This window comes from Ammospiza nelsoni, chromosome 1 (genome assembly GCF_027579445.1).
Source record: "Ammospiza nelsoni isolate bAmmNel1 chromosome 1, bAmmNel1.pri, whole genome shotgun sequence".
Classification (NCBI taxonomy): Eukaryota; Metazoa; Chordata; class Aves; order Passeriformes; family Passerellidae; genus Ammospiza; species Ammospiza nelsoni.
Window position 1 is genome coordinate 53,117,921 of NC_080633.1, and position 14,686 is coordinate 53,132,606.

At 45.2% G+C, this 14,686-nt stretch overlaps 1 protein-coding gene across 3 annotated transcripts in view; it reads right to left on the reverse strand.

Annotated features, from left to right (window-relative positions):
* Positions 1–9,547, reverse strand: part of HECW1 (HECT, C2 and WW domain containing E3 ubiquitin protein ligase 1) — a 253,494-nt gene extending 243,947 nt beyond the window's left edge. For 2 of the 3 annotated variants that reach the window (XM_059478944.1, XM_059478926.1), the window contains exon 1: positions 9,416–9,547. In XM_059478944.1, coding sequence (XP_059334927.1) covers positions 9,416–9,445 — 30 coding nt within the window. In that variant the 5' untranslated portion in view covers positions 9,446–9,547. The remainder of the gene's footprint in view (positions 1–9,415) is intronic. The other variant, XM_059478936.1, reaches the window with a different exon arrangement.
* Positions 9,548–14,686: the final 5,139 nt, after the last annotated feature.

Genomic DNA, 14,686 nt, shown 5'->3' on the forward strand with positions numbered 1-14,686 from the left:
ACTCCCCCTCTACCCATTAAAGCAGAATTATGCTCCCTCATGCTCTCTGGCTCAATGAATCCTCAGATGTTCCACGTAGAACACAACAACTTTGGCCAGATGCATGTAAAGCACGTCCCATACACACTTAAGAGAAGCTCCCTGCCTGTTAGGACACATTCCTGGAAAGTCACAGATCTAGGTCCTAGATCTAAATCAGGTACAAGAGAAACAGTAACACCCTGCCTGGGGAGGGCAGCTCCTCCCTGAACACGACGCCTTACCCAACACACCAGTTCTGAGTTCCTGCTTTTGAGAACCTGCCTCCCTTCAGGCACTGTTAACCAGTTTTGCACTTCATCCAGGGCACAATGACACTGAGGGGGCAGAGATGCAGCAAGCTGCTTTTGTCTTTATTACACAATAGAAGTCCTGGGGACAGCAGAGCCCTGCACATAAACCAGTCTCATGCAGCCAACTCAAGATAATCTGTCATGCCTCCCTTTCTGGTGCAGTATTGTATTCATATTGTTGTAGTTCATATTTCTAGAGTCCCATACCTTCTGGGTAGTTTTCTCACAAGCAGCTCTTCACAGCAATGTTTTTCCTGCTTCTTCGTCAGGGCTCCTCCAAGGCTCTCCCTGACTGGCCAACCCACCCCCTTTTGTCCCAGTTACCTTCATTAGCCACAGCTGCCACCCAATTAAGGATATCACAGCTGCAGCCCATTTAGAACAACTAGGATTGGGGCAAGGCCATTTGTACAATACATATATTTCACTAGGACTCCTACTATAGTGCAGCACTGCCTGAAACATGGCTATAGTGTCCTGGACATAAGCTAGTAAGCTCACGATATGCTATGTACACTTAGCAGCTTAGATCTTCATTTGCTTAAGGCCCTGTTATCACTTTTCATTTCAGCACGTGGATACCCCCTCTCGTGGTCCCACAAGGATTATTTGGATTAGCAATGCTGCATTTATATCCTTTTTGGTCCAGGTAGCTAAAGCAGATGACCTGGGTTTTCAGTGAGTTATTAGAAGGCCATCAAGTAGACCGATCTCCTGTCCACCTCAGACCTACTGTGACAAGGTCACAAGTCAGCCAAGCATATTATTCACGACCCTTGCCGAGCTGCCAGATAATTCGGTGTTAAATCAGACACCTCCTCAAACACCCTATTTCTCATCTTGCCCTCGCTGAGCCAGCTTGACAGCCCATCTCATGCAAACCCTGAGCCTACTAGCACTGCCACCACTTACACACCAGCTCTCCTAAGGTGCCTTGTCTCTCTAAGGTCAGCGGGACTCCCTCAGCAGGAACATCACGCGTGCACACGCAGTGCTGGCAGAACTAGGTTGGGAAAAAATAGGTCAAACCAGGCATATATTTAACTTGGAGAACAAACCTCTTCCCAACAAATAATACATACACATATGCACGAAATCCACATTTTATAACCATTAGAAAATCATCCTCATAAGAACTAGGCAACTAAAATATTTTACAGAAGTAGAGGCTCTACCAGAAACATTTATATTCCCACTCCAAACAGAGGTTTAAACATACAACCTCTCCCCCACAGCCCTACATCATCCTTTTGCTGTAATCAAGCAACTTCTTTCTCTACTATCTTTTGGGAAGTTGTTACTCATTTCCACTCAGAGCCTTAGACATTTTTTTAGGGTTTTTTTGAAAGATAGTGATGGTGCAAGGTTGAAAAAACCCTGCAGGGAGCCTGGCCTGAGCCACTACCTCTATTCCAAACTTCAAAAAGTCACCTTTGCAGACAGGGTGGGTCGGGAAAGGAGGCATGAGGGCAGCCTGCCCCTTTCTAGAAGTATTGCAGCAACTTCCCTGGGCTTCTGATGATCTTCGAAGATGGATAAGCCAATACAGCCCACATGTCAAAAAATTACCGTGTGGCTCCAACAAGCAAGTCAAGCAGCTGCTCCTTAGATTCCTTTTCTAGAAGATACTGTCCTCTTCCACGCACTGTAGGCTCCACCTCTACACAAACCTCAATAACACAACTGGCAAGCTGAACACAGAGGCACCCAGAACACTTCACCACACATTTGCTACACTTTTGCTGCATTTCCTGCTTGTGATTTTGTTCCCACATACCAAAACTTTTTCATTCCCTGCCCAGCAACAGTAAAACCTAATTTGTAAATTGCCCTAAGCACTTCATGATAAGCAAGTGCCCTCTCAGCACCACGCAAAAGATAGCAATATTTAAGGACTCAGAGACATACAATTAGGTGATACATGCTTTTAATTAAATGCCCTAACATAATTGCTCAAATACACATACTAAGGTTTTAGCCTACATCATGTTATTGGGTATGGAGAATTAGTCTGAGTTATTAGACATGTTTTAATTATCTGAAACATGAAATTGCATGACCAATGCTACCTGTGCAGCAAACTGCATTGCAGAGAACAGTACTTTGCATTCACTTGGTTCTTGAGCAGGGGGAAGGTAGAAGGGGGAGAACAGACTATCAAAGAGACTGAAAACACATGTGCAGAGAGGGAGTCTTTGAATACATGCAGCAAGGATTCTTTGAGAGTTACAGTTCTGAGGAGCATGAAAGAATAAGGCAAAGTCAAATTTCAAGAGTGGGAAATACTCTACACCAGGATGCAGTTTCCTGACCAACATAAGAACGGCTGGCTTTAGTCAGGTGAGAAATCTTATTCTTTAATGGGAGCTTTGTTCACACACAGAGCAAAATCCTTGAGGAACATTAAGAAGTGGAAACAAAAAGGAAGGTAAATGAGGTACCCTGACCCTTATAAACCACCAAAGTGTTTGCTCTTGGAAAGGGGTCTACCACAGGACCGTGTGTTTCCCTACTGAAATAATCTTCTAGCCTAAGAAATGGAGGAGAAAATACAGTTCAGCTCATTAGTCCTTAATACCTGGTCTGTGTAGTGATTTCTGTGGCTGTTTCTGCTTTAGCCTGCTGCTCGAGTAATGAGAAAGAAATGTCAGTGCTTGACGCTGGCACAGGACACAGCTAGCTTCCCTATGACACTCAGTTCTGTAAATAAATAAATAAATAAAATCATCAGAGGCCTTGTCTTTCATCAAGAAAAGTTCCAAATAACTTTAGAAGGAGTATTGCTCATTCTCAATGCTCAAACCAAACTCAATAACACTTTATCTCAGCATCATGGCTTGCCTGTGACTCAGGGTACGTATGTAATGTTTCTGAATCATGGCCTCACATTGGCTACCACTTGAGAGCATGGTGCAGTCAAATTAGACAACTTAAGAGTTCATGGAAAGTCCTTACTCCTTATCTTGCACAGCTTTCCTGTGCCTGTAACCAAGAATAGGAGACCGTCTAATGGCTACTGGGCATTTCATGAGTCTCAAACAGCATCATCTTGGAAACCTGTGTTCTGACTCCAAGATTAAATATTTCATCTGCTTACCCCACTTTTCATGGTTAAGCATGTGGCAACTAAACTTTGGTATTTAAATCAAGATGAGGCTTTAGAGAGTAAATCTGGGGTTTTCTTTGTCTTCTTAAGGCAGCCATGCAGTCGCACACAAAACATACCTCATTGAAGAAAAGTGTATATATTTTTAAAATTAAAAATTCTAGGGTCTCTCAGATGACTTTTTTTAACACATCATTAAAGAACACTGACAAATACCCCAATACTTGACAGATGTTCTGCATTAAAATGTGAATGCTAAATCTAAATTTTCCTGAGGCTGCATTAAGACCTTGGAATAAGACAGTATCTCTTACTTTAATGACACTATCAGTCTTGAAAGGGCCCAGATTTCTAAAGAAAAGCAGCAAGTTGCCCAGGCTGGGAACATCAGATGATCACATTCATCCCAGTAGTTTGTCAAGCACTTGTAATAGTGCCCAGATGCCCAGACAGGTAGTCCCACACACCTGAGTTACTGTATCCAGCTAGAAGGACTGCAGTTCAGACAGTTTAGGAAGAGCCTTTTAACAGGCATACAGTTCACATGCAAATCTGGATTATGCCCAACTTCATGGCTTGTTACCTAGCTTAGCAAAATCTCTACAACATGTAATGTACATGCTGCCAAAGAGACAGACTTTGGCAGGATAGTTTGTTTTGGGGAGGAAGAAAAGCCACGGCAACTCCTAAGATCCAAAGAGAAGCTCCTTGACCCATCCCTGCTCCATACAACCACAGTAAATAATGATTTGTGTGACCATGTTATCAAGAATTCCCCCCCCCTCTATTGCTCTCCTCCTACCCTTGGGAAAAGCAGACTATTTCCTGCTCCACCTCTTCTGCTTACACGTTTCAGAGAGTTATTCCTAACCAATCCTCCTTCTGTATACAGTGAGTAGCACAACATCAGATCTTCTCCAGCTTGCAGGATGCCATCCTAAATTTTACATGGAGATGTGTGAAAGCATTTGGTTGGCACCAGAAATACAGCAGGCTCCTGCTTCCTTTAAAAAAAAAAAAAAACAGACAGGCCTGTTGAACCACACATTTTAGGACCTGAGGAACCTGATTTTGCAATGGAAGGTGCACATGGCACACATTTTCCTATGAAATGGAAAAATTAATTTTACCACATGACACATTTCAGTCCTAGTGTTCAAGAGGTCATTAACAAAACTATTTTAAAAGGTGCTAATAGAAACAAATGCCCTCAACATCACAGACTTCCCAGATGACTCCTGCTATGGAGATGGATGTCAAATCACTCCATCAGTGATCTCTAAATTCCATATTGACTACACTGAAGAAATTAACCATTTATTTTTAGAGCATGTTCCATTTTAAACACAAGTGATTCAGTCCAAGATATATTCTATACTCCATTGCTATTTAAGGGGTTAACAACTCTCAAATTTAAATGGATTTTAATTCTGGGAGAAATATTTGCCTTTTTGATTTTGCCTCCAGACATTGGCTGGGAATTTTAATTCAGGCTTGAAACCAAACAAATGTTGGTGCTCTATAAGCATCTGCAGAGAAATATAAAAATATCTGGAAAGTGTGAAAGAGCAAGCCTGTTTTGCTAAATGCATGAAATGAAACCTCAGCCTAGGTCTCAATAATAGGTTTCCTGACTGCTGTGCACACGCTCTCTCCCACAGACCTTCTGCTCTGCAGCAGGGGAACGCTGCCTGCACTGCTGTGTCCTCGGAGAACTTCCCAATACAATGGAGCACAGCGATTCCCTGGGGAACACGGCTGATCACTGACTTCGAGATTTCAAACACAAGCACCGGGGTTTCCCCCTGTTTTAGGATCTCGGAGAAACGGCTTGCCTTATCACTCCTCCCCAGCTCCCAAGCCATCTCACAGTTTATCTGCATTATAGGCAATGTTCTGGACTAAAGGATGAGGAGCTGGGATCAAGCTAAGGCTGTTTGAACTCATCGAAAAGGAGGGTGAGATTATTAGTGGAAAGTTGGGAAGGGAGAGTCCTGAAGAGCTGACAGTGGTTTCTGCTGCTGCCACCCCTGGAGGGAGAGGACAAATGGGAGCTGCAACAGGTACTGCAGCAAGGGAGCCCTGCTCAGCTGCTGCCCTGCTTCAACCCAGCTCCTCCCTGTTGCAAAATCAAAAGCAGTCCACAGCCAGCCACTTGCCCCCAGCAGTCTGCTGCCTGGGACAACAGCCCATTTCACCTGTAGTTTGGACCAGTCTTTCTGGTCCATTTTCCATAAACATCTGAGATTGAGTACATCATCTTGCCGAGGGACAGTCCCAGCATCTCCTAAGGAGCCCTGCCTGAAGAATTCAAACTTCCTACTTCAGAGCTAACAACAGGATACCCTAGCCAGACATGGCTCACCAAAAAAGGCCAAGACTGACTCACAAGCCCATTATATAGCTTCCTAGCCACCATTCATTAACTGTAAGGAAAATGACCCTGGGCTCCCTGCATCAAAGAACCTTGCCATTTCTTCTTAATTAATTCTAAGCATCTCGCTGGCCTCAAATCTCAGCTGGAAAAAATCAACTAAAGTAGGCGGCATCTTATCTTGTTCTTTGCTACTGACTGCATTTTTATTTTTTCTGAGTTGCATGACCCCTACCCTTCTGAGATTACCACTAGAAAACAAAGTATTGCTGTGCTTTAGGACAAATACATAAGTACATAAGATCTAGTCTGTTTTAAGCTTTATTAGAATTAATGGTCATTGTATCTAAGGCCAATAGAAATACACTTCTAAGGAATTAAACCAAATGCCTGCAGTATTTGCCATTCAGCCACTGCAGAATCACAAGAGCACATGAAACGTTACTGGAGAAATGGGTAAAAAAAGCCTTAAACAGAAGCAAAACTGACTCATCTCCTTATTGCCAAAACCGAGAAAGCCACTGAGTGTAAACAAACAACAGACATCCTGAAGAAAAGGGGGCGTCACAATTCCCTTTCCTGCTAATAGGCAGATACACAAACCCGTATGGGCAGGATCATCCTCCAGCTGCTGCAAGCCACTCTGAGGGACACGGCCAACGCTACAGCAGCATTCCCAGCAGCACAGGTGCCACTGGAGGCAAGGGAGCATCTGAGGTGATGGTGACTCCCAGTGCAGTGATGGTTCACAGCTGTACCTGCTGGGAAGCTGTGGCAGCTGCAGGCATCATCCATCCACGTAAGCTACACGTATATACGGACACCCAGCTGAACTGTCCAGGGCACTGCTCTCAAATGCGTAATTTTGGCTTAGGCTTAGGCTTAGGTAAGCACCCCATCTACAGAACAGGACGGACAGTGAGCCAGAGCACTTGCTTAAAGCTTGAGTTCTCCTCCCTGTCTCTAGAGGCCTACAAGGACTATGATCTGTACATGCTGAAGCCAGGCTTTGTGGGTACCCCTAACTTTGGAGGAAACTACATAGGGAAAGACAGGACCATAGAGATATTTAGAAAGATCAAAAGTCATAATGAGGACAAGCTACGTTCTCTGGAAAAATCTATCATCACAAACAAAGATATTTTGGAATTGCTTTTTTTAATTACTAAAAGCCCTTCTGTTTGAACTTTCCAACTGTTATGGAAATGAGGAGGTTGTTTTGCTGGGTATTTTTTAGAAGCATCTTGCGGAGGTGAAACCACAGGGGCAATCTTAATCCCCTGTATCCACAAGGCAGATCCAGGAGCTTTAAAACACAGGTAACCTATCCTCTTTATTAGAACAGCTCCTGGCCCAACACCAACTGTCCAACACCATCACTTTCACAACTTGAATCCTCCCCACAATACCACGGCCACATCTTTTGCAGTATTTCAAAAGGCAGCTAATAAGCTAGATTTCGCTCTCACTATTTTTCCAAGTCACTGCATTGTTTGTAAGAAGACTATTGAAAAGGAGACAAGGAGAAGGATTTAGCACTACCTTGAATGAATGCTACTTAGCATCTGACACAGCATGTGCAAAACTTCATGAAGCTTCACAGGGATTATCTCACAATGGCAAAGGATGCAAGATCGCATGCCATGTACATGAAACACAAAGCCACTGAAAAATGCACCTCAGTAACAAGTCTTAGCCAGTTATTTATTAGAAAACAGCAAGGACCATATTTTTTATTAGAATGCACGTAAAATACTGAGCATATGGATTTGGAATTAATTCTTCGATATGTTCTGAGCACGTGTACACAGTTTGCTTTCAAATTAATCAGCATCACGTTCAGATATTGATAGTTCCTGATAAAATCACTTGAGTGGATCAGTTCATGCTCTGGCCTGCTCTGGTTTCAAATGAGTAAGCTGACTGACACTAAAAGTTTAGGAGTCCAAAGCTCAGGTCACATTAAGTCAGAAACACATCAGCAATAGCATCACACAAGTGACAAAACATGCCCCCCACTCTTAACTGGCATGCTGCTGGCTGCTCACAAATGCTGGACATCAACCTCTCTTTGTTCTGACCCAACTCCCTGCTCACCCTCCTGAAACAAACAAGTAAACAGACCCCACATTTCCCCTGTAAGAACACACACTCCTTTCCCCTGTACTAGACTGAGACTGCATTGACAGGATGAGTGGTGTGGGTTGACTAAGTGTGTGCTGCCTTTTACATCTTGTTCTGGTTCCAGCATGAAAATCAACATTGCACCTGTGTTGTCCAAACTGGGTGTGCACTTCAGAGACAGACAGAAGGGAAGCAGAGAGAGCAGCCAGGATACATACCGTACTCCACTTCTTCACAAAACACACGTACTACACAGAGAAATGATAATCCCTTCTTAGTGGAAAATCCAAATTTTCAAAATGAATCCCCAAGCCAAAATGAATTACTGTAATAACTGCAATCCTCGCATGAGCACTAATCAGAATGGCACAGCTGACCACCTGCTATGTGCCACCACTGGCACAGCAGCACCCTGCCCCTAATTGCTGCCCAGTTCAGACAGGGCTAGGTGCCCCACAGAACACGACAGTGGTGCTGGTAAACACAGGGACAGGAGCCTGACTGACTGTTGTACAGTCTCACTACGCACTTCTGCTGAGTGCAGCATATATATTAAAAGAAAACAAAAAAAAAAAAAAAAAAGACTACTGCAGCTCCAAACAGCAGGATGCAAAAATCTAAACCCAAGCCAACTAATTTCTTCTGCAACTACAGAAAAACACACGGGAAACGATGCAATAGAGAACAAAATGAATTGCACTGCCCATGTCAGTGCAAACCCATTATCTATGCAGGCTGCAAAATGAGAAACGCAGCATTTGACAATGCTACAGGCTAGGGCAATGTTCTTAACATACTTATAAGTTATTTTATTTAATTGCTAACAAAAAAATTCAGTTACATAATAACACAAGGTAATAACCAAAATATGAAGTCACAAGATTGGCTTACAGCAACAGAGCACCGGGGGGGTGGGGGGGAGCAGTTCGTGCTTTAAATTTTGCTGCATTGTCAGGGAGCCAAGAACCAAAACTGGGGGCTTCTGCTTTCACAAGGAAAGGACATAACCACCAAAAATTCGGCACGGGACTCTTCATCACCGCCTGCGCGCATCCACATCCCCAAATGATGTCAATCCCCGCCGGCACGTCGCTCATCATAATTCTACACTATCTGGTCGCTAGTGGAATTCAGCCGACAGGCCGGCGGCTCAGCCCGTATCCCACCGGGGCCCAAGGAGCTCCCCGGAGAGCGAGCCCCGCTCGCCGCCCCCCGCCCAGGGCAGCGCTCACGGCCGCGGCCGGGGCTCCCATCCCGCACGGACCTCCGAGGCACAAAGGCGGCACGGCGCAGCCGGGCACGGTGACAGCGCACACCCACGACCCGCCACCGCATCCCGCCGGCCCCGGGGAGGGCCTTTCCCGGAGCCGAGGCCGCTACCAGCTCCATCCCGCCTCGCACTTCTCCGCTGGGAGCCGACAGCACCCGCCCCCGCCCCACCACCCTCACCCGGGGCCGGGCGGCAGCAGCCCCTCGTACCTGGACAATGCCGGCCTGGGCACAGCTCATGCTCCCCCGGCGAGGGCAGCTCTCACATCCCACACGTGCCTGTCAGCCGGCAGGGAGGAAGGCGGGCGGGCTGCCGGCGTGTCAGCCCCCGCCGAGCCGCACCATAGTCCAGCACCGGCTGATACGCCTCGCAGCACCGCCGCGCTCCCTCCTCCTCTTCCTCCGCCCCGCCAGCCTCCTCCCACCTCGCCGCCTGTCGCTGGGTACCGGCCGCCTGGAGCCACCCACACGCCGCGGCGGGGCCCGGCAGCGCCGCCCGGCCCGGCCCGGCCCGGCCCGGCCCGGCCCGCCCCTCAGCGCTCCTCCCGCCCGGCCGGCCCGCGCTGCCCAGGCCGCCCGCCCGCCTGCGGAGCCCACCCCGGGCCGCCCTCCCGCTCCTCTCTCACCATCCTGCCCCGCACAGCATCCCGGCTCTCCGCGACTGATCGCACGGGGACATCGCCGCACGCAGCCCGGCTCACCACGCACCGAGCGTGGAGGCGGAAAAAACCAACCTGTTCTCCTCTTTGCCCCTTGAAGTCGGGGCTGATGCCCTCACATCAACTTCTCACCAGGGCCAGAGCCTGCGAGGTGATCATTAAAGCCTTTTCCCCGCTCACCTGAGCAAGAGCTAGGGCGGCACTACTGCTCTGGCAGCGGTCTCCTCCCCTAGGGAACACGCACCTTGCACCACCGTCATCTCCTGCCTCTCCTCCTGGACAGGGGTTTGTGACTTTAGCCCCTGGACAAAGAAAGTCACAGTATCAGAGCTGTGAAAAGAGCAAATTTCAGAATGCAGTTCAGGATGGGGACAGAGGTGCTCTACATGCGTTTCTCCCACAGGTCTTGCAAACCGGTTCACCAAAACCAGACCACGAGCTGATGGAACTGCAGGGGGCTACAGCTTCCAGCAGCAACTTGCTGTGAGTGCATCCACTGGTCGAAAGGGTTGAAGAACAGCTCTTCTTGTCAGCTGGCAGAGGGAAAAGACAGAAAAATCCTGCAGAGGCCTCACCTAATTTTTCTAGATAAAAGGTTTTTTTTAACAGCATGTTTTATAAACCATGCTGTTGGAGTGGTTTCACACCCACCCACTACTAAATATATCAATTTTTTCAAGACTCTTCTGGACCTTAACTTGTATCCTAAAGCAAAAACATGTTGATGAAAGCCACAAATGTGTCCAGTAATTACACAAATGAAGCTACATTTGTTTCTAAAACCTTCTTAGCAATCTCCCCTCTTGCAAATATCTATGTATCTAACACTTCCTGTGCTTGGTATCAGTGCAAGAAATACCAATTTTAATTTGCTCATCAGTTCACTCCAAAATACTTTCAGACGCATTGTGGCCTCTCATTTCCACTTGATCATCCAATTTTCTTTCTTGAAGAGGTGAAACAGGAGAAATTAGAATCAGATAAGCAGAACCTCAGAAGGAAAATCAAATTGGATTTGGGGAAAAGAATGGCTTGGTATTTTATAATGTTAGTGAAAGATGAGATACACCAACAGTCAGAACTACCCACACACGATACCAGCAAGTGGGCTAATTCCCTGTGCATTGAGAGTGGGAAGAAAGGGGTGCCTATCATCAAAAAGCAGCTCCAGCTCTTCCCCAGGAGCAGGGCAGATCAAAAGGCATACCAGGTCATGAAAGCCACGTGAGCAAATGTGCATCTCAGAAACATCTTCTGCAGGTGTTTGGGAAATTAAGGTGATGTTTGGGCAAGCACACTGGCTCTCCTCATCCAGCAAAGCCATCCACTGATCATAGATTGCAGTGGGCCATGATGACAAAATCCTACAGGAGGCCTCCAAACAAATATTTCCCTCCTTGTTTTAAATCTGTATATCAGCATTTACACTGGAACTGCCTACAGTAGGCATGTGCTTTTGCCTTTGCACTTTGAAAGTCTAAATAGGAAAGAAGAACAGAGAGATGAGGGAGAGAGTCAGAGGAGTGAAAAGGTGATTTTTGCCCAGAGTTCACACAGTAATTTTCTGGAACAGAGTAGAGAACTGGTCCAAGCCTCCTCACTTCTTGATTCATTGCCCCCTCAGAGCTTTTATCCCGCTTCTTCTGCTCTTCTGGGTTACTGGTGTAATTCTACATCGTGTATTAAAATGGGACATGCTTCTCATCTCCAAGGGTGAACACATATGTTGATTTTATCAAAAACATTAAGTTAGTGAAACCAGGAAAACCTGATAAATGCACCTGTTTAAAAACAGTCTAAATCCAGCAACTCAAACTTCAAGCTTGGTTATGAATTTTAGAGGCAGTTTAACATTATGGATGTGCATGAGGAGTAGGAACCACCCTGAATACATTCAGGGTCATGAGATAAGAAGCAGAAGACCTTGCCATGCTCTGCAGACCTGGGGAGAGGAACCCTTTTACGGGGACCAAGCATATGCTTTCCTCTTTAGAAGCTACCACCCCGGCTTTCCTTTAAGACTGAAAAGAATATCCTGAATCTCCTACGAGAGAAGGAAGTGAAAATTGTCCCCTGCTGGAATTTATGTAAAACCAGAGATCAAAATTAAGATCAAGAGGCAAAATGCATACCCACTTCCGGTAGACATCCACTCAGATACAGAACAGAAGATGAATGTGGCAACTGGTTCAGAAAATGAACCAGGCTTTGAAGAGGACATTTTGCCCTGCTGTTCCTCAAAAGAATGAAATTATACATTTTGGAAATAAAGTGGCTTGTATTGTAACTTTGCATTTGACTGAAAAGGAAGAGAGTTGCATAACGCATAAGGAGCTTTAAAATTAGACTAAACTTTGGCAGTTCAGATTCTTATCTATATAATAAACAAACCTCTGAATTTCATATGCCTACCTTTTATACACTCCCCAGCCTCCCACAGACTAAGCAAAAAAGCACATCTTGCTGTCCCACAGGCTTGCTGACAAGTCCTGGTGTATTTTCAGACAGTAGATAAGCCCTATTCATGCCTCAGGACAGGTCTGCAGGCAGTACAAGGTGAAGATGATTTGGGCAGCAAGTGACCAAGATGCATGTCTGTTTTGCAGGAAATTTTGCACAGTTTTGACAGCCAGAGAGTAGTCCTGCAAGCGCAGGAAATGAAAGCAAGAAAACTTTGTCTTGGGGAGGTTGTAGAAAAAGCGAGTTGAAGCAGTCTTGTCTTTTCCTACCAAATAATTCTGAAGTACATAAACACACACTCTTGTGTTGGCACAGGAGAGATTCCATTGCATTTCCAAAATCTGTCATTCTGGTGGCTCATGCCTGATCAGAGAAATGTCCACTTGGTATAGTATACTTTGTAGTTCTTTATAAGTGCTTTGATCAAATAAGAGGGAAAAAGCAGGAAAATTTGTTGTTCTTAAAAAATGTCAGGCACACCTTGATCTGGAGAAACAGCTGTGTTGATTGTTGTGTTACAGGCAATAAAAAAGCCCAGAAAACCCCACTGATGTCCTTTCCTTCAAGACTCATGCTGATCTGGATGATGATGGTAGGACTAAGTAAGGCTCTCACAGAGTGTACTCATACCTTGCATTTCTAGGGGGCCAGGTACAAACAGACCCAAACCTTCCCAGGAGAGCTTTTCTGAAAGAAGGAATGGCCAGTCTCTGAATCATTGACTAGGGATGCTCTTGTCTTAAAGCTCTATGAAGTCCAAGAGTAATTTCAAGCTGCTTAAACTTTATATTGCCCCTTGAATGCATCAAAACTAGGAGCACAGCCATTATCCTGCCACTGGCTCTGGGGGGCCTTTAAATAAATAAAACCTGGGTGATTGATAAGTGAGAATCCACCACCTTGGCAGAATAGGGTAATTTAGCAGTTCACATGTACATTTGGATGTATCCTAAGTTTTTATGCTGGATTTGTCTCCAGCTGAGCTAGAAGCCACGTAGGTACATCTCTTTCTGCAACTTAGTATTCACTAAATTTTACCAATAAACACAATTTTTACCTGATAAAGAGACTACCACTCAGATGATCTAGGGCAGCATTTCTCAATGCTAGGCTCATTTTGTTCAAGTGATATTCTCAGACCTGTCTTCTGTGGCTTCTGACTTTGGATTATTCGCTCTGTCGGGACTCAGAACTCTTGTTACTGACACACAAAGACTGTCTTTAAAGAGGGACCTGGCTGATGATATCTAATGGTTTTTAGTGTGTTTTGGCTTACATAGGTGGGATTGCTCACATTTCAGCTGGATGCCATGCTGATGCATAGCAGTAGGTACTTGTGTGGTGTAGATGCTCAGATTTCAGGCCCTAACAGAGTGCTTTCTTCTAGCTGCTCTTGGGCAGGAGCTGACTGTTAGCCACTGTAACCTTCCTTTCTTTCTGGCAGCCCAGATCTAAACATTTGGGGAGGCCATGATGGACATCCTCCTAGAACAGATGACCAAAGGCTGTAACTGTTGGAGAATGGTATGGGGCAGGTGTTAAAGTCACTTCTGTCCTCGCAGGACTGCACCACCTTGTAACATTTTTCCTCAGAGGAGCAGACAGCATGCTATGCAACAGCCCTGGCTCCATCCCTGTTTTATCCTGGGTGTGCAGAAAAGTTTCTTTGCAGAGGGCCTGAATTACTGGAGTATTTAACCAACTTGATCAAAAGAATTCTAGCCCCTCAGCTGCAATCATTTGCATGGCCTGATTTTTGCAGTTTCACCTAATTGTTTTATGTGTAGATATACACTAGTTTGACGTTTGCCCCTGTTAAGTTCATTTTCTTCTACCTTGATTCTCTTTCTGGAACAAATGATAACCAGCTTCAAAACAGAAGGAGGTTAAATATTAGAATCCCTGACAGAAGAGAATCAGTGATTATGAAACATTATTCTACGTGGGCAAACACACTGCATATTTTTCCTGCATAAAGCCTATGATAATGCTACTAAGAGACCAATTAGTTTTACAACTAAGGCTCTACTTAACAAAAAAAAAATCATAAAACATATTCAATGACACAAAGATTGAGCCCACAAGTTGTTCTGCCACCAGTGAAATTATTTTGATGAGTGTTCCTATAGCTTCTTTGATATGTCCTCAGTGAATGGTGATTTCACATTACATCTTTTTCTCCCATACCAGGGGAGTGGGGGTGGGAATCAGAGTCTCTTCTCCTCTACCTAGTTGTCATAAAACTTGAAAGAATTCAGTATATTTGAGACTCCCTCATCTAATATGTATCAGAGGTCTCAACCAGTTTAAAGATTGCATGGATTACATAAAGTTGGACACTCAGAGTATATATATATATATA